Source organism: Nyctereutes procyonoides, unplaced genomic scaffold, assembly GCF_905146905.1.
Source record: "Nyctereutes procyonoides isolate TBG_1078 unplaced genomic scaffold, NYPRO_anot_genome, whole genome shotgun sequence".
NCBI classification, from domain to species: Eukaryota; Metazoa; Chordata; class Mammalia; order Carnivora; family Canidae; genus Nyctereutes; species Nyctereutes procyonoides.
The window spans coordinates 15,191,209-15,212,737 of NW_026575043.1; the positions used below are offsets into that span (position 1 = coordinate 15,191,209).

At 38.6% G+C, this 21,529-nt stretch overlaps 1 protein-coding gene across 1 annotated transcript in view; it reads right to left on the reverse strand.

Annotated features, from left to right (window-relative positions):
• TMEM170B (transmembrane protein 170B) overlaps positions 1-21,255 on the reverse strand; it is a 33,601-nt gene extending 12,346 nt beyond the window's left edge. Inside the window, exons 1-2 of the mRNA XM_055322891.1 lie at positions 20,908-21,255; positions 4,711-4,881 (exon numbers count right to left, since the gene is read on the reverse strand). Of these exons, the coding sequence (XP_055178866.1) occupies positions 4,711-4,881; positions 20,908-21,214 (478 nt within the window). The 5' untranslated portion in view covers positions 21,215-21,255. The remainder of the gene's footprint in view (positions 1-4,710; positions 4,882-20,907) is intronic.
• Between the last annotated feature and the right edge of the window lie 274 nt (positions 21,256-21,529).

The following is a 21,529-nucleotide window of genomic DNA, read 5'->3' on the forward strand; positions in this document are numbered from 1 at the left end:
CCCTCCCCCTAGAACCAGGGGAGTAGCGAACACTGGTGTAGTGAAGATGAAGCGGAGAAAGCAACACTGCTGATTGACAAGGTTAAGAAAAGATAAGAACTTACAAAGTCAAGAGAGACTAGGGCCTGCTATGGCACACCAATGAAAGCAATCTGATTTGCCCTCCGTATTTCCTGAGAGAAAGCAGATAGGATGACTAAGGCTGATTTGGTTTGAACAGTGTTGGTTCTATCAGCCTGTTTGGTCAGATGAGGGTCCAGCAAGCTATAGTCCACAGGTCCAACCTACATACCACAGCACATGGAGGTGGCACAGGAGTAAACAACCATTTTTATGTTTTTAAATGGTTTTTTAAAAATAAAAGTATTTCATGATACATGAAAATTATACAAAATTTCAATTTCAGTTTCCATAAACAACGTTTTATTGGCACACAGTCATGGTCATGTCTGATCCTGAATTTTCTTTGCATTCCTAGAGTAACACTCAAAAGGTAAATGAGCGTATAGTTTTCCATTTCCGCACAGTCTTTTTATCTTAACAAGATTACTTTGACCTCAGCAAATAAGCTGTGAACAGCTTTTACTCTTCCCTTTTCCTCAATAATTTGGGCAGGAACTAAACTGTTCCTTCAAAATTCGGTAGAACTCATCCAAAAACTCCATTTGGGCCTAGAGTTCCTTTGGGAGGGGAGGGTCTTCAACACTTCAATTATTTAAATATATTTTTTGTCCTATTCATATCTTGTTTCTTCTTATGCCAATTTTGATGTTTTATATTTAGGAATATATTACTGTTTGCAAAACTGTTATTTTTACAATTCTTTATTCTGGCTCTATTATTGAGTCTGTAGTTATTTACTCTATTTTGGTCTATGCTTTACTTTTCTGCCTTAACTTCTTTTTTAATTAGTTTGCCAGCAATCTATTCATATCTTTCCAAAGAATGAGTTTTTTGCTTTGTTAATCTTTCATAAACTCAACTCAGAAAACTGAAGTGTTTCTCTACACCAATAAAACTAACTGATGTCACTGAAAGATACCATGAACAACCACCATGACCTAAGAAAAAATTAAGAATTAACTAAAAATATGTATCCCTCTTGTTGAGAAGGACATTTTTAAACTCTAACAAAAGACACAAAAGATTATCTGAATACATGGAAACCTATAACATGTTCTTAGGAGGAACAGTTTACTATGCCACTTTTACCCAAATTAACCTCTCCCTTCAATTAAATACCAATAAAAATCATAGTTGTAATTTTTGAGACATGTAATAGACATATTCTAAAATCTATGTGGAAGAATAAAAGTCCATAAACAGCTATGTTAACTTTGAGAAAAAAAATGAGAGGGATCTAGCCCAACCAGTTATTAAGAAAGGCCACAAAACCACATGGATAAAAAAATGTGACCTTGCTGCAAGAACACATAAAAAGACTAACAAATCAGAATAAGGTTCAGAGACAGATCCTTGTGCCTTGAGCATAATATGCAAGGCAAGATGAATCAATGAGGAAACTACAGATGTATTTAGTGGATGGTGTGGTCAAAACTGACTTACTACATGGGAAGAAAAATAAATATACCTGGAGTCCCACCTAATAGCAAATACAAATTTAGACTCTAGACCAAGGCACAAATCAGGAATTTATGAAATTATGCCTGAAACTGGACACCTGTTTTTGTAAATAAAGTTTTATCAGAAAAAGCCATGTCTATTCATTTAAAACACGTCTGTATCTACTTTCACACTCCCATGGCAGAGCTGAAGAGCTGTGACAGAGACCGCATGGCTTGCAAAGTTTGACATATTTCCTAACTAGCCCTTTAAGAAAATGTTTGCTGACTCCTATTTTAGATGAATTAAAGACTTAGCATGAAATGTAAAACTATAAAATCAACATTAGAAAATATATCAACATATCTTTTGACCCTGGTGTGGGGGAGAATCTTAAATTATAAACCATAAGGCAAAAACCTCTTTGAGCTGACTACACAGAAATTAAGGATTTCTGCTCAATAAATATCATAGATGAAGGGAACTGATAAAAGACTGAGAAGTTATTTGCAAAGTCCAAAACCACCAAGAGACCAACACCTCTACTGTGTAAGAAATCCCTATAACTTAATGAGGAAGCAAGAACCCCAAAAGAAAAGTATGTAACTTAAGCAATTTGCAGAAAAAGAAATCTAAATATATAATAAGCAAAGGAAGAGATGTTCAAAACCTTTAGTGATCAGAGAAATGCAAATTAAACCAACCAAGAGATGTCATTTTATACCTTCAGATTTGCTAAAATTAGTCAGGCATATAATGCCAGCTGATGGCACTATACAGAAACCTGGTTTCTCCCAATTTTGGTATTAACTATCAAAACCAACAAAAATGAAAAATCACTGTGTTGGAAATAAAACCTAAGTAGCAGCAAAATCTAATAGATGTGTATTTATATTCAGTCACCCTCTTATTCAAAATAGATATTAAGCAATCATTTGCCGACTTGAGTATACAGCTATAAGTGCATTGACACAAATTGCATTAAGAAATAAATATAGCTAAAATATTCTTATTTTGGCTAGTTTTCTCAATTCAAGTGTCTGCATGTCAAAAAATTAGCCAGAAGAAATTTAAATGTTTTATTGCTAACCTGGATAGAAATTTTTCCTTGAAATTATGTACACTTATGTTTTTTATAACACTGCAGTATTTAAAATCACTGGCCTATTTTATTCTTGGGCGACTTGAAATTAGGGAACATGGGTACAAATGATTAGAGATAAATAGAAGTAGAATGACATTTCTCCCACTCTCTGACCTTTTACAATGATTTATGTCAATAAATACACATATCTGCACACTACTTACAACCTCTTAAGAGGCTGTTTCTTCTTTCCTTCTCTGTTCGTGGTGTGTCCACGATCACAACAGTGGCCCCCATCAAAAACACTGGCACTCCCTTTCAAGCCTCTCTGTGGCCACCACAGTGAATAAAACCAATTCAAATATTTTCCTTTTGCCGTAGTCCTTAGGTCATGTCCAAGCACAGCCACTACTGTAGCTCGGGTCCCAGCTTCAAGTTCAGATCATAGGCAAGGCCTCTTCCTTCCTCTTCCTGCCTCTTCCTTTCCCCTGCTTCTCCCTTCTTCCCTCCCTTGTTTTTCCCTTTCTTTCATCTGCACTCCGCCCCATCTCCACTAGTATTTTCTGAGTATCTGTTATGATCCAGTACTGCTTTGTTGATGGGAATACAGCAGTGATGAAGACGAAGTCCCCGTGCTTTCAGAGTTTTTCTCTTGGTTTACGGATACCTATACTCAGCTATTAAAATGAAATTTTCCATTGGACTGCTTTGTCTCTTGCCAATCCCATTCAAAATGATCTATTTTCCACAGCCTGCAGGGAGAAAGTCCGTATTTTCCGGTCGGCCTTCCAAGATCCTCTAGGACTGGGCTCCACTCTGTCTTTCCAGCTGAATCTCCATCCCTTCACTAGGCATACCCTGTGCTTTGGCTAAACCTGAGAACTTGTTTTAAACCCTGTCGATGGCAAAATGGATGAGGTACTGTATGATAAGGTTACAGGCTCATGCAGCAACAGAAACCTAATACAGAGTGACACAGAAACACCAAACAGTGAGTGAAGAAAGGATGAAAAAAACAGACGACTCACCATATCCCACAACTATTTTATGGATGTCATGGCTGTGCCACAGGACAGACACAGAGACATGGGAACAGGGCTCTCCTCCCAAGGCAAGGTATACCAGTCCCTCTGGGAAAAAGTGACTCTCCCGACACAAACGGAGGCCTTTGAACAGGACTTATTGTATCCTGGAGGCTACGAACCAACCAGAAGGGAAATGTCCTTCCTGGGGCAGCAGCAAGCTGCTGCAGACCTATGGAAGTGGGCCAGAAGTGAATGGCAACGTAAGCCTCTACAGTCCACCGGCTCAGGCAGAAATCAGCAGCAGCACAGAGAAGCAGCCCATTTCTGGCAGAGTCAGATGGAAGAAGCGGCTGCTGCACTCTCCAGTCTCAGCAGGACACATCTAAGTCCTGGCACAGCCAGCAGAGCAGAAACCAGAACTCACTGAACCCAAGGTGGAGCTGGGGCCTCGTCCAGAGTTAAGAAAAGGCAAAGGGAATGAGCCTGAGGACTGTATGAAGTGCACACAGGGTAGCACAGGGGAAGAGCTGCACGTAGCTAGAGGATCCTCTCAAGTGGCTAATCTCTAGTAGGTTGGGGAGATTTGTGTCCTAACATTTTGTATCCACGAAGAAAGTGTAATTTTTATTTTGTAGCCGTAGGCAGGTAACATCAAGGACCTATGGATTATATTTTCACTTTTTTAATGACAATTCTCACTGTCAAATTTGTGTGCCTACTTCCTTCCCTTCTTAGATAGGGAGCTCTTTTAAAGCAGAAACTATGTCCCCTAGAAGATAAATGTCCCCATGAGTTTCTGAGCCCCTTGCAGTTTTTTACAAGTTGTTCTATTTCCCATCGAACCTTGCAGAGCGAGTCAGCACAGAGAAGTACAAAAACAATGTGTTCAATGAGTAAGTGAACTGATCTTTACCTTCCAGGTGAAGTGTGATCAGTGCTGAAAATAATCCTACAGGGGAGATTACACTACTGTCACATTCACTGTAAGAATAAAGTGCACATACAATTAGGTCCTTAAACAAAACAAAATCAACTTACTAGTAATCATTGCTCCAGTTACGGAAGCCAGAAATCCGATGCTGACTGCAATGAGCGAGATTACTCTCCCCTGCCTATGCCTCTGCAGCATGACAAACATCAACACGCCCGCAGCACCATGGACAAACAGAGAGGAGAAGAGAGCCCACAGAAAGATCCAGTACCACATCTCTGAAAGGAAAAGCAGAGTGTTAATAGTTCTGTCGAAAACATCCTAGAAAATTCGGTTTAGCAAATAGTGCACACCCACGGTTTGGAGGAAGGGTAAATTAAATACCAAATATAAAAAATGCCCAGTACAGTGCCTCACATGTAGTAACACTAAATAAACATTAATGACAATCATCATCTCTAACGCTCAATGAGGAAGGAGTTCCAGGACGTCAGAACATTAAGGCTACACTCGAATATACTCTAAGTGTCTCTGTCATATAGCTGTAATCACATTAATGTGTATAACATACCCCTAATAGATTTGTAAATCTCTTGGAATAAAGTTAATTAATTGCTGTTTGACATATGATTTTTTATTTTCTCAATTTTACATACTAAAGTATCACTCACAATTTTTCTTTTTATTCTTTGCCTCAGGTCATTTTAATAGTCCTTACCCAGACCTTTGCAAGCTCCATTGTTCTTTCTTCGATGTGTCCATAATTACTGTTCATTTTGGTGCAGGTTATGACTGATGAGCCCACCTTCCATTCTGTCTCCCTAGCACTCATTCCCTTCCTGCACCCACCTCATCAACTCGTACAGCTCCTGCAGGCTTTGCTGCATCCTTGCATTCACTCCATCTCCCTGCCCAAGCCTATGGTGAGGTACATCAGAGGAGGCAACTGATCCAATTACGCCCATCACTCCCTTTCCCTGGGAATTCTGGATTGGGACCAGGGAACCTCAGTCTTTGAGTAGCTGAAGGATTGGTGAAGAGCCATTTCATTATCACATTATGGGAGCCATGGAACAGGATGAAAGAAAAATGGATCCATCAAAGACAAGAGACAACCAAATCCTTTATTCCAGTGATTTCTGCCATAGGACTATCCTTAGTTCCAATGTAACATTCCAGTTTCCTCGCAATAAAATTCCTTTTTATTTAAACTAGTTCAGGTAAGTCTTCTGTTACTTATGGCTCTAAGAGCTGACTCCAAAATGTTTGGATGTCACCTTGAGGATCGTCCTTGGTATGCAAACATTCTATAATGCAAAATATCTTTTATCCATGCTAGTATTCTCTATCAAGTGTTAAAGAAAAGTCAATAAAACAGTCATGAAATAAAGAGAATAAAAATAGATTAAAATGTATTTGTCCTAACATCACTAAAGTACAGATATATACTGTTGACAGGAATGTAAAATGGTACAGCTGCTATGGAAAAGTACAGTAGTTCCCCCAAAAAACTTTAAAAAAAGAACTATCATACGATCCAGTAGTTCCATTTCTGGGTATATATCCAAAAGAAGCAAAAGCAGGATCACAGAGAGATATTTGCACATCCATGCTCACAGCAACATTATTCACCATAACCACCAAGAGTGGAAACAGCTCAAGTGTCCACCAACGAATGAATGAATAAATGAACTGTGGACTGTACCTACTACAATGGAGTATTACTCAGCTTTAAGAAGGAAAGAAACCCTGGCACATGCCACAACAGGGCTGAACCTTGACTTTATACTGAGGTAAGCCAGCCACAAAAAGATAAATACTGTATGATTTCACTTACATGTGGTATCTACAGCAGTCAAATTCATAGAGAGAAAACAGACCGATGGTTGCCAGGGGCTTGGGGGAGAGAGAAATGAGAAGTTGCTGTTTAGTGGGTACAGAACTGCAGTTCTGCAAGACGAAAAAGATGTGATCTGTTATACAACAATGTGAATGTACTGAACACTACTGAACCATACACTTAAAATAGTTACGATGGTAAACATTGTGTTTTTTAACTACACTTAAAAAATATAAACTGACTTTTCAAAGTAGAGATATAAATTTCAAAGGTAATTATTTTACAACATGACCATAAATGAGGAACAAACAAAAGACTTGTGAAGTGGGGCGCCTGGGTGGCTCAGTCAGGTAGATGTCCAACTCTTGATTTCAGCTCAGGTCATGATCTCAGGGCTCTGGGATTAGGGCTGAGTCTGGCTCCAGGCTCAGTGGGGAGTCTGCCTGTCCTTGTCCCTCTGCTCCTCGCCCCTCTCGCCTGTGTGCGCTCTCTCAAATAAATAAACTCTTTTTAAAAACTCACAAAGGAAGGAAGGAAGGAGTGGATACAAAAAGGTAAATACCAGGGGTCTTTGTGGCAATGGAGCTATTCTATAGTTTGACTGTAGTGGTGGATACACATATGAGTGACAAAACTGTAGACAAATAAATACACACACATAATAAATACACACACACATACACAAGTAATATTAGCGAAATCTGAATAAGGTTGGTGGGTCAATGTCACTATCATGGTTTTGATATTACACTGTGGTTCCCAAGATGATCCCAATGCATAAACTGGGTAGAAGGTACATGGGTTCTCTCCACATTATTTCTTAACAAAAGGCATGTGACTCTTAATCATCTCAAAGTAAAAAGTTTATTTTTTTTAAAAAAGAATGATACACAGAAAACAGATGTAAAAAATAAAATCCTTTTCACCCTGCCAAATTCTTAAGAATTAACACTTAGAATGGACTCAGTTAATGTGAAAACACTGGAAGAAAGAGACATCGGATATATTTTCCAGTATTTGCTGAAGTACCATGCATGCTTCCAATGGCATGAGAGAAAAAGATGCTGTTCATTAAGGAAAAGTAGACGAAGCTTGCATCTTACGGTTTTTCTCTTCTAGCTTTCAGGAGTGTAGTGTTTTCAGGCTGTCACTCCCAAACAAATAGCTTCAATTTATAATAAATGCATGAAAGACAAAAAGGCTTAACCTGCTCAGAAGATATTTCTATTTTAAAAGATAAAATTTTTCAAAGTGATCCTTAAAAAGTAGGAGTATAAGGGAATAATAACATGGGGGCATTTTCGTCAAGGGAGCTCTGAGACCAAAAAGGCTCTATAGCAATAGGCACATACTCATAAGCAGCCAGTCGTCTGCCTTGTGTCCCAAGCCCACTTTTGATAGCTTACCAGATTTGTCCCACAAAACACTTTTCTTTGCTGTCCTTGAAATACAAAAAGAGTGAAAAAATTCTTGACTCCATCTAAGACGAGTGAGAGACTGTAAGTAATGGTGTCTGCCTAGAGACTCCACAGTTACTGGCCTCAACAATAAATCTGCCTGATCATTTGAAAATGTAAAATTTTATGTTTAATGTTTTATAAAGCCCCAAGATATCAAAGAATCAAACAACTAAAATAGAACTTCAAATGGTCCTCTAATGACCAGGCCAGGTTATCCCTTAAGCAGACTGAGCATGAACTACCTAAACTCAAATCTATTTTCATGTTTCTAGCTTTTTAAAACAATCTTATTTATTTATCTTGGAAAAAACTGACCTCTGCTAAGAATATCTGTAACTAACAGGTTTCATGTTATCACTATGGTTGTGAATTACCTGGCAGATGCACACAACCTGGTCCGTGGACAGGGCCTCTGGAGATCTTGTTCTATTCTGCATAAGCAAGTCTGTCTAAAGCCCTGCTCGCTACTGGCAAACACAGGAAACCTACTGGGTTAGTTCAGGTGAAGAGAACTGCAGGATCCCAAGAGCAGAGCAAGAACAGATGTCCAAGAGCCCTGGAGGAAGGGCAGGTGCTAAGAGGACAGGCGTGGGATACCACCACTTTTCCTTAAACTGTCTAGGCCATCCAGCTAACGTGGACATCCACAGGCCCAGTGCTCCTGGTCTACCCACATCCCACCTAATCCAAGCTTCCAGCAATTGAGCAACAGTGAAAGGAGGCTAGGCCAGAGGGAGACTTTGCTAATGCTAAGCAAGATGCGAAACAAAATTTTAAAAATACAGTGGACAAAATAGAATACTATGAAGCCTGCCATCCATACAATTGCCTTCATTCATGAAAGGAAATATTCCTTCTTCCTGGGCACACCTTATAAAGTCCTCTCATTATTTTTCTCTGTTCAAATCTGTCCAATAATCTTCATCCTAAACGAATTTTGCCTGGATTGTTACACTGGAGAGCTGTGTCTCGGCCTCCAAACAATACTAGAAATAGCCCTGCTCCCAATCTGTATCTCTCATCAGCCCCCGTTGCCAAGTAGCTCAAAAATTATCTTCTGTACTTTTGTTTTTAATCCTTGAACAAAATTATTTATGAGAAATGATTTTCTCTAGATGTCTAAAATATATTAACTGAGTAAAAACAAGTCAAAGAATGGTACATACTGTATGATCCTATTTGCTTAAAAATATGTTTGCATATGTACTAAAAATGCACAAACGGAAAGCTTGCCAATGGCTATCTCTTAAAGATAGGAGATGTATGATATTATTTTATACATTCTTCATTTTTTATTTTTTAAGCACCTGCCTGAAAAATATTTTTTAAATTTTGTCACAAACATACTGTCTTTAAAAAATAATTTTTCATTCTAAAATTCATCAAAGAAGATCTCTACTAGGCCAAAGGCTCTCAACCCGGGCTGCTCACCAGAATTTCCCATTGAACAACTAAAGCAATCTCCAGAGGTAAGACCTAAACAACAACATTTTCATCAACTCTACCAAATAATAACATGCAAGAGAAATAGAAATCACTACTCTAGGCTACAGTTACGTCAGAGATACTTATTAAAAAATCCAAAGTCATAAAAACAAAACCATCTCATTAGACAAACACGAAATTTTTTTAATCCCAGAGAATAGGGCAGCCCGGGTGGCTCAGCGGTTTAGCGCCGCCTTCAGCCCAGGGTGTGATCCTGGAGACCCAGGATCGAGTCCCACACTGGGCTCCCTGCATGGAGCCTGCTTCTCCCTCTGCCTGTGCCTCTGCCTCTGCCTCTCTCTCTCTCTCTCTCTGTGTGTGTGTGTGTCTCTCATGAATAAATAAATAAAATCTTTTTAAAAAATTTTAAATTAAAAAAAATCCCAGAGAATATCTCACCCTTCTAATAAAATCATTAAAGATACTGAACCATTACTGTGTGCTCAATATACTCTGAGCCTCAAGCTGAAAATACCATGCCAGTATGACCATACTTTGAAGCTGTATTATTTCTACCTTCTTTATAGAAATGGTCCACATTATATGTTTAAATAGTCTATGTTCACACTAAGTTATCTCAAGCTCTGTTCTCATTCCAGCAAACCTAAAGTATGGAAGTCACTTCCCTTAGTTTCCAATGTCAGTGGTTTCTCAATTTGGGATGTGTCCCACATAGGTGGCTTACTAGAGTCTCGGGGAGATGATGCATTTATAATTTGAAAAAAGTCCCCTAGATCAGAGGTCAGCAAAGTAGGGTCCATGAGCTAAATAAACCTGGCCTACCACCCATTATGTATAGTCTGTGAGCTAAGAACAGTGCCTACATTATGAAGTGGTTGAAAATCAAAAGAACAGTATTTCACAACACATCAAAATTACACAGATTTTGAACTTCAGTGTCCATAAAATTTTACTGAAACACAGTCAGACTCATATATAGTGTCTATGGCTACTTTCAAGCTATGAAAGCGAAGCTGAGTAATTATAACAGAGATCATATGGCCTGCAAAGCTGAAAATATTTACTGTAGAACTTTAATTAATTTAATACAGTACTTTCATATGTTAGCAAGGGCTAACATTGTGAGTGTTTAGTTAATGGTACTTCGATGGCATTTATTCTAATATGCCAGGTTCTTCAGAGCATAGTATATAGCTGATGTTACGGGGAACAGAAGCCTGAACAAGAAGGATAATATCAAGAAAGGTCCCAAAAGAATTCACTGTCACCTAGTAATTTTTAAAAATTAATTTAATTTAACCAATTGATAAGCATATTGGAGGTAGAAGAGGGTAAAGAAAATAGGAAATGGGCAGCCCGGGTGGCTTAGCACTGCCTTCAGCCCAGGGCGTGATCCTGGAGACCCAGGATCGAGTCCCCCATCAGGCTCCCTGCACGGAGCCTGCTTCTCCCTCTGCCTGTGTCTCTGCCTGTGTGTGTGTGCGTGTCTCTAATGAATAAATAAATACAATCTTTAAAAAAAAAAAAGAAAGAAAATAGGAGAAACAATCCACTGTCAAGAAACAAAGCAATCAACAGAACCAAACTCAAAAATGACTCAGATTTCACAACAACCAGATAGGGACTTTAAAATTACTATAATTTACATGTTAAAGGCTATCATGGAAAAGGTGTAAAACTGACATGAACAGATGCGGAATTTTAACGGAAAAATGGAAATTCCAAGTAAAAGCCCAATGGAAATACCAGAAATTTTTTTTTAATCAACAAAAATCATAATATCTGAGATGAAAAATTCCTGTCAGGTCTCGCCAACAGACCCGACACAGTTAAGCAAAGAATCAACAAACTTAAAGATGGGCCAAAAAAAATTATTCAAACTAAAATATGAAAGAAAAAAGAATAGGACAAAAGGAGAAGGATACATAAAAAAATGAGTTCATCCATCCAAGAGCTAGGGAACAATTTCAAATGGTTTAACTTACTTGTAATTGGAGTCCCAGAGAAGAATAAAAAGAGAATGGAGAAGAAAAATATTTGAAGGGATAGTGGCCAAAAATTTTCTAAAAATAATGAAAGATACCAAACCACAAATCTAAGACTCCCAGAGAATCTCAAGCAAGATAAAGACTTCCCAAAATAACCAAAACACAATAAAATAAAAATAAGCCACACACAGACACCAAAATATATCATAGTGAAATGACTAAAACTCCAAGATAAAGGGAAAATATTGAAAGGGGAGAGAATACTTTACATATATAGAAATAGATAAAAAGATACAGCAAACTTCTTTTCAGAAACTACCAAATCAGAAGACAATAGTGACTTTTTTTTTTTTTTAAAGACTGAAAGGGGAAAAAAAACCTATAAAGCCAAAAATCTATATTCAGGAGAAATAGCTTTTAAAACTGAAGGTGAAATGAAGATTTTTTTCAGAAGGAAAAAAAGCTGGGAGAATTCATTGCCAGCAGACCTACAAGACATACTAAAGGAAACTCTTCAGACAGAGGGAATATGATAGTAAATAGAACCTTAACTCTACACAAAGAAATGAACAAAAATAAAGTTAAAATAAAGGTAAATGTAAAGAACATTTTTTATTTTTAATCATTCTTACTATATTAACCAGATTTAAAAATGAGTTGCTGTATTTATCCACTTGAAACCTCATTTAACATTGAAGTTGAAACTATAGTAAATATTTAATAGCTGTCTGCTTCTGCTTCTGAAAGAGAGCAAAAACCAAAAACACTAGTTTTTAAATTTAATAGTGATACTTAAAAGGGTTGCCGTAATACATCGCCTTTCTCAAAGCTTATGGCAACACTTATTATCCACTTATACTAAATTACCCTTTTGCCAGCTAATTATATAATTTCAAACTGTAAATTACAGTACTTATCATTGAGTAGTAAAAGAAATTTCTTTTAAAACGCAAGTTTTTTAAATTTAAAACAATCAGAATATCACTGCTTTAAAGAAATCAGGTGAAGGCCATTTTAAATAGTTCAGACTGTTCTATAGTCAAGCCATAGTACTATCTTCCTAAAAGATGTCAATTTGTTCTTCCTCATAATTGATTCACTACTCAGTTACAAAAGTATAAGAATTAAATGTCAAAATCCAAATCTATTATGAAATTATAACATAGCCTTATACAATGGTTTCAATTGTTATTACTTGTATGCCTTCAAGTATCTTAAATTATAGGTGCCATACTAAAAAAGTCAGTAACAACATGTTTGTTTGAATCAGTCGCTGATCTAAAGAAAATTTCTCAGCAATTGATAAAATGTTTTACACTCTCATGATACAGTATTTTCAAGGGATACTGAACAGTGAAAAATGTGAACTTTTTACATCACTGAGCATTAACTTATGATGAAATTCTCAATGTAACAAATTCTTAAATCTAAAGAAAGGACCGAGTGAATGACAGACCAGAAAATAAAAGCACAACTGAGAAAATCCAACAAGTGATGCACATGCATGGTCAGAACTACCACAGCTTGGATATCACTGACAGTAACCCTGTGGAAGCAGTTATGCCACACACAGATAAGCAAAACAAAGTAAAACAAAGACATAATTCCAGACCTGGAAGGGATCTGCAGACACTGAATCCAGAGTTTCCTAAACAAGTCCTAAGAAGGCTTAATCCTAAGAGCTATTAAATGGTGCTCAGAGAACAAAGATTTTCTAGGTCCTAAGCCTCACACTTCCGAATCAGCCTATTAAAAGTCTGAGGAAGCCCCACTTGAAAAGAAAGTCTCTTATTTTTAAAGATTAAAGAAACAAGTTTATATGCAAATTGGTAAGTGCTTTTCTTAACTCATAGTTAACTAAACTTTTCCCTCTGAACTTTCTAATTTCTAAATCAGCTTTCCCTTAACATCAACATGAGAGCTGCTGGCATCAGACTGCATTACACACAAGAAACCAGAGCGTGGGAAACATGGTTTGTCTAACATGCGGAAACCAAGTAGTTGTAGTCAAGTATGAAACTCAGCTTCTTGACCCATAAATTTAAGGGTCCTATTGCTTCTTTAGGCTCTCCATTTGCATACAGAAAACTAATAGAACGCAAATTATTCTGAAGGGAAAAATTCCAGTAACTGCACAGTATCTAAGTGTTTACATAAATATTGTTAATGTCACATTCTCCCGCATACTTCAGGTCTAATATACCTAAGCCATCTTGAATTTTCAAAATACAACCATTTAATAGGAATTTTTCTTCATAGCTAATAGTTCATATAAAGAACAAATTAAAATATTAAAAATAATATTAATAATACATGTTAAAAGACAGTCACTGTTTTAAAACTGGGTTTGAGCATCCTCTGGGAAGTACATGAATTGTTTATATTGAAAATTTTATAAGTCCTGAGTTATACCAAATTCTACATTTTAATTTGCTTAATATATCACAACAGCTATGAATTGATCACAGAAAACTTAATTTTTAAAAATCAGGTGTTCCCAATTCTTGAGCTCTCAATAACAGAATCACCCAGAAGAGCTGAGGTAAAGATGCAGCTTCATAGGCTCTGCTTTCTAAAATCCTAATTCCATAAATATGGACTGGGACCCTGGATCTGCACCTTTAACCAAACTCAGGTGATTCTGATATGCAGCAAAGTTCAGAAACTATGTTGCATTAAAGTAAATGGGAGAGGGGAGGAATTTTATCAGTTTCACAACACTGACAAAAACATCTTAACTAGACATTGATATTTGAGAGTAGTATACAGGTATCCCCTGCTTTTCAAAAGCTTCTACTCTACCACTTCACTCTTACAAAAAAGACCTCCTGGATTATACCCCAAGATTTATAAGAACACATGCAACTGGACCCAGGTAAAAGTTTGGTTCTTCACATTTGTATGAAGGTTGATGAAAAATCTCCTTTTCAAGCTTAATTTATTTAGCTAAGGTTACTGAAATTTGATAGTCTAATGAGACATTTTTCAAGTGTTTCCACTGCCACTGTTTATTCTATGATTAACTCTTATTGCTAAAATATTTAGCCATTAAAAACACAATGAGCCTATCATACCTGATATAATCACATACATTTAATAAAGCGTTAAGTAATGTGGCCACTTCAATTATAGAAGAGATGCATGCAAAATGCTTTGCACAGGATCCTGCACGTAGTAAATATTCAAGGAACATAATCATTTTAGAATTTTGGTATTTCTTAGAATTTCTCATCTGATACTATGGTAAATTCAACATGCTATACACTCTCAGGGCTCTCTTCTTACCTCTGACATGCTTTTTTAAGTATAGTTGAAACAATGTTACATTAGTTTCAATTACACAACATAGTGATTGGGCAAGTCTATACATTGTGCTAATACAAGTATAGCTATTGTCTGTCCCCATACAACACTATTACAATACCATTCTATTCCATATTCTATACCTTTTATGGGGGTGACTTATTCATTCCATAACCAGACGCCTGTTTCTCCCCCTCCCCTTTATCTATCTTGTCCATCCCTCCATCTCCCTCTCTGGCAACCATCAGATTGTTCCCTGTACTTACGGGTCTGTTTCTGCTTGTTGGTTGGTTTTGGTTTTAGATTCCACATATAAGTAAACCATAGGTATTTGTCTTTCTCTGACTTAACGGACTTATTTCACTCAGCATAATATCCTCTAGGTTCATCCATATTGTTGCAAATGGCAAGATCTTATTCTTTTTCTTTATAGCTAATATCACATTGCACATATACACCAGGTCTTCTCTATCCATTCATCGATCAATAAACACTTGGGTAACTTCCATATCTTGGCTATTGTAAATAAACTGCAATAACAATAGGGCTGCATGTATCTTTTGGACTAGTGCTTTCATTTTCTTTGAGTAAATACTAGTAGAATCACTAGATCATACAGTATTTCCATTTTTAAGTTTTTAAGAACCCTCCATACTGTTTTCCACAGTGGCTGTACCAGTTTGCATTCCTACCAACAGTGCATGAGGGTTCTTTTTTATTAACATCCTCACCAACACTTGTTATTTATTGTCGTTTTGATTCTAGCTAGTCTAACAGATATAGGTGCTTAGTCATTGTAGTTTTGATTTGCATTTCCATGATGATGAGTGATATTGAGTATTTTTCATGTGTCTGTTGGCCATCTGTAGATCTTCCTTGGAAAAATGTCTATTTAGGTCGTCCTCTGACCATTTTTTAATTGGATTATTCATTTTTGGTGTTAATTATGTTCCTTAGATATTTTGGATATTAATCCTTTATCAGATATATCATTTGCAAGTATCTTCTCCCATTCAATAGGTTCCCTTTTCATTTTGTTGATGGGCTTCCTTCGCTGCACAGAAGCTTTTATTTTAGTATAGTCCCAATAGTGTAATTTTGCTTTTGTTTCCCTTGCCCAAGGAGACAAATCTAGAAAAAAATGTTGCCATGGCCAATGTCAAAATGATTACTGCCCCTGTTTTCTCCAGGACCTTCGTAATTTACATCTAACTATTCTTAATCTTAATTTCTTTTCCTGGTTTCACTGCCTCCTCCCTATCCCTGACTCACCCTTCCTCTTCTGTTTAGGATTCCTTTCTACAAGACAAATATCTCTAGTTATTTTGACTCTCCATAAGTTATCTTACTTTTCTGGTCCTTCCTTTCATCAAACAAAGCAAAGATAATTTACATTACGTCTATTAAATAAGAGTCAGAATTACAGCTTACACTGTCCTAAGACTTACCCAGAAATTGCTTTAGGTTTAAGAAATGTCATCTAGACCTCAGACTTGCTATTGCCAGAGGATATGGATACATGATTCAAAGATAATGAGATGGAGATTAAGACAGTAAGAACCTGCAGATGACAACTCTGGTTTTTGAAAAATTACAGTAACTTCATTTTCAGTAAGCTTCATTCTCAGTAAGATATTCAGGTAAAACTTCCAAAAAGTGAACTCCTATAAACTACAATAGTACATACCAGCACTAGTTAATTGACTGTACCACAAAAGAGTAAAGAATTTTTCACCTGTATTTCAGAAAAACCTCCTATAACTGAGCATTTACAAGGAGGAACTTAATCCACAAGGGAGCTGGGGTGCAGGGTATCCCAGAAAGCTGCACACTTTCTTGAAAGCATACTGAAGGAAGGTGCTGGCTATATACCAGTGTGAGTGTGAACAATCCCAACTACATGCAGTGGATACACACTTCCCTCCACCTTTCTCTCTCTTTTTTTTTTTTTTTCCGACAATCAATAGTAACACTAAATAGCTTAGCAACTATAAAGTCTAGAAGGGAACTATAATAGTGTGCATGTATAACATAAAAATAAGCACATATATATTTTATGCACACACAAAGACATCTGACCTTCATTCAAGTTTGAATTCCCTGCTTCTCAATGTCTGTACCAATAGAAGAGGGGAGCACCTGCTCCACATTTGCAACTGACATGGAGAAAGGAGATGAGCCTGAGGCCAGCCTGTGCCTTTTTTCCCAGGGACCAATTATTCTTTTCCCAGTACCAGCCTGACTCTGTGTTTACCCATGGGTTTAGGGATCCTGCATTTTTCTAAGTAAAAAATTTTTCTCTAAACTCTTAGCAACCAAATTTGGGTCAGAACACAAAATTGGGAGCCAAAGTAGTTGACGAAAATAAAAGTAAAGCAAAGGAATATATTTCACTGTAGATTATTTAAGTTAAATTACTCATAAAACTGAAAGAATACGTGCATATGGACTGTAATTTTAGATTAGGGGAGTGGGATTTAGAACATATATAGAGAAAGAAAAACTGTTTCACAAAGAAAGAATTTATCTCCAGTAAGCTGAAGAAGTGTATAATAACCTATACACTATTAACAATTTTAGAATCCTGTGAATTATGCACTTTGGAAAGTGATGGGTACAGAAGAGAACTCTAGCAATGGTGATTTAAGGAGGAGATGGGATCTCCAGGAAAATCTGTTCTATATGGAATCCCTATACTAGTGTCTTCAGAAAGGAGAAAAAAATAAACAGCAGACCAAACTTGGTAGAATTTCTAAAACTACACATATAATAAATATAGATCACTAACTTTTACACAGGCAATGGCAACTTAAAATTTGGGGAAAGTATTACTATTCAATAATGTCTTGCATTTTCCAGTACTTTTATTTACTGGACAAAAACTAGCTCCATTCACATGTTCTGAGGCTCTTGGGGGCAAATATTACCACGCTATTCTTAAGTATCTAAAGATTTATCACCAAACATGCCCGAGTTAAGAATCCATGTGGAATAAAACGAAAGGCACAGAACTAAGAGTCACTGAACATCATCTCTAGGCCTGCCTGTGTCACTGCATAACGGATCCGGGCCATGTCACTTCAATGATGTGATACATCAGATTTCTAAAATGAAGTAGTCAAACTACATAACTTCTAGTTCTAAAGCTTGTTCTAGTTTCTAGTTCTTATTTTTCAATTTTTTTAAAAATTTATTTCCATCAAAGTAATATATACACAACACTGTTTCCTAAAGGTCAGTGTCTAAGGGGGAAAAAGTCAATATAAAAATTTTCCCGCTTCACCTTTTTTTAGGATAAAATACAAAGAGAAGAGTAAATAACATCTGTTATTTCTGTTAGTAGAAGGGAAAAAAATAGAGATGAGAATACCTTCTCCTTTTGTTTTTTGTTTTTTTTTTAATTAACCAAAGGTTCTATTAACCAGATTTCTGCAAATCCTTCACATAATCATTTCATAAATCCAAATCAGCCTGGTTCTAAACTATGCTCTTTTCTGCAGTATCTGTTTCATTTCCAAGTTTATCATGATAACAAACATACCTTCTGAGTTAATGTGTTATCATGATCTGAAAAAAGGTAGTAATTTTTCACTTATTACCTATCAGAGCTAAGCAAGTTACTCGTAGCTTCAATGTCTGAATCCATAAACAATAATCTCTTTCAAGATTATTGAAAAGATTAAATAAAATACATGAAAGCATGATAACTAGCACAGAAAAGTGCATTTAATAAGCATTTATGTAGCTTAACGTGTATCACCTATCTATAAAAGTTGCTTAAGTAACTCATTCCTAATTAACAGCATTTTCACTCCAATAGATGTACCTGGAAACAAACGCAACTAGAATTTTTAACTAATGCAACTGTTAAGAATTACTTTAGAAATGCAATTCAATAAACATGTATTCAGTATTTAGATGTGCTACGTAGAATAATGCTAACATTCCAAAATTCTGTGATTATGACAGTGACCCACCGTCCAAAAGCTCACAGTCTAGAAGAGACCTATAAAAATGTCATCGAAAAATATAAAAATAAAAGCACACATATGGAGCAGAGGTAGCAGAGTGAAGCAGTAACTCATTCTGCCTGAAGAAAGTAATGAAGAAAGAGTAGTTTTGCGGGCAAAGCCAGGGTGGAAAGCCTCGCTTGGCCATTTACTAGCAATATGCTTTGGGGCAACATCCTTTGCCTTTCTGGGGTTCTCTGCAATTCTACTTTGGAAAGTTATTCTTAAGATTAGAAATAATATATGTAAAGTACCTGATACATAGCAGGCACTAAGTGGTGGTAGTCTTGTTTTAGGTGTTTGTTTTTAATAGACCAAACTCTAAATGGTTCTGTGGGGAGCATCTCTTGACTAATGACCAAGCCACATGTGGGATCACTAAGGTCACCAGCATGAGTGAGAAGGCCACAATGAACCACATCACATCACAATGTGACCATATCCAGAATCCACTTTTTTAGAAGTGAAGTGGTCCCATCATGTGGTACACTCACCTGCTGGTGAAGTGTATTTTTAATTTACATCTTCCTCCATTTCTACCCTGACAAGCAGAATTTTGTATATTCAGGCTCGTTATTTCCTAGAAGAGGTCCTCATGCCCCACCTGAGGAACTCGTTTTGGATGTTGAGCGTAACCTTTACGAAATGGCAAAGTCTAATGAGCAGCTGACGATTATTAAAACTGTATTAGAGATAATGAGAGCTAACCCTGGGTTGAAACTACTATTGTCAGCCTACTGGTTGACCCACGGAACTAGAAGCCACTATAATGACTGGAATCCTAAAGTAAACATCTAAAAAATATTGCTAATCTAGCCAAGTGGTAAGTTACATTTTACGCTACTCTATGGCTCCCCAAACTAATTCTCTCTAAATAAATGATGAGCTAAACCAGTCCTTAACAAACACAAATATGTATTCTCACTTTTCACTTCACTCCTACAAACACTACTGATACAACATCTGAACAATAAACAGTGGATAAAAAGGAGCAAAGCCAGAAAAGCAAGATAACGTAGTAGGCTATCTCCAAATTCAATTGAATCATGAAATGGTCTTCAAGTCACTGTTTTTTTTTTTGTTTTTTTTTTTTTGTTTTTTTAGAAATAAGAACATGTTCCCGATCCTCAACCATCACATAAGGTCAGTGTGCTCCAAATTAAATAACCACAGATTAAAAGTGAGGACACTACAAATCAATCCAGAATCTATATTAACTGTATAGTTCCCATATTCAAGAAAATCAGTGTCTTTATAAAGTCTTCCTGCGGTATAAAATCCCATAAAATTTTTCTCTACACGTATCTGAATTCAATTATCATGCCAGATTCTATAATAAATACGCATATATGTGTTACTATTTTACATAGTATCATATATAAACATATACGATATATAGTACCTATATCATACACATACATGCACTTAACCTGCCAGGACAGGTTATATTCGTTAAAATACTCTTCACATTCTTAACCAGTTTGATATAATGCATTTCTTTTCTTTTCTTTTTTTTTCATGATATGATGCATTTCAAATGTCCTACCAAAATTGGCCTTACACGTTTTCAAGAATTAAATCCGGGGTATGTTTTTAAGTTCTTTCTCCGAGAAGCAGACACGGAGGAGTCACCAAATTGCAACCGAATCTTTCTTCTAACCACTACTCTTCAAATAAAGAGTGTTTTGTTGTTGTTGTTTGTTTGTTTTGAATTCAGAACGCGGGGTATAAGGATGTCCACCTCAACAAACCACCTGCAAGTCTCTTCCCGAACCGAACCTACAGAGTCCGTAAAGATGACTACTACTGCTCACTTCCACAACTACAGTCGAGGTTAATTATTACGATGTAGTTAAGTCCAACTCCCTCTTGACAGCCTTGACAAATGAAGGGGGAAAGAGGAATTATCGAATGTCCGGGGGCCAGAGACAGACAGACAAAAGGAAAGGGGAGGAGAGAGACGTGGGGTCAGAGCTGCCACGCTCCGAAGCCACGGGACCTTGGGCCCGGCCCGGGACCCAGCGCGACCCGCCTCCGCAGTCACCTGGAGCAACCACAGTTTGACAGGTGAAGCTCGCCGGCCGGCGGGAAGCGGCGGCGCGTCCGCGAGGGGGCCCGGGTCTCCGCAGCCACACGCCCCGGGGCCGCGGAAGGGCAGCTGCGGGGTCGTGCGGGGTCGTGCGGGGTCGTGCGCGCCCCCGCCCCCCCGCCCCCCCCCCCCGCGCCCACCCCTCCCCCGCCCCGGGGCCTCAATTACCCGTGAGGTTCCTGAGCACCGTCCCGTGCGCCCAGAGGCTCAGGACCTGCTGCACCGACAGGTTGATCATGGAGTGGTCGCCCCCCTCCGCCTTCATCCTCCCCGGGGGGCGCCCGCCGCCCTCTCCTCGGGCGCCGGGGGGCGGCGGCGGCTGCGAGGCTCCGGGGGCGGCGGCGGCTGCGCGGCTCCTCCAGGCCGCCGCCGCCGGGGAAGGCTGCCGGGCGCTGCTGCTGCGGCCGCCGACGGGCGTCCGGGGGGGGCGGCTCGGCGCGTCTCCCAGGCAGCCCCCTCCCCGCCGGGGAGACATCGAGGACGGCGGGCGGGGGAGGGCCGGGGCCGGGCGCTGCCGCTCCCTCAGGGGCAACCCCGCGCCGCGCGGAGGCCGAGGTCACGCGGGGAGGCCCGCGGCGGCGCGCGGACGGCACGGGCGGCCCCCGACGGGGCCCAGCTCCTCGCCGCCGGGGCTCCAGGAGGCCCGCGGCCCGCACGAGGCTGCGGCGCCCGCCGCAGCGGCACCTGCCGCCGGCCTGCCCACCCTCCGGCCGCCGACACTCGAGGAACCGCCCCCTCCGCCCGCGGCCGCCGGCGGGCCGCTGGTGCGCGCGCACGCGCGGGAGCCCCC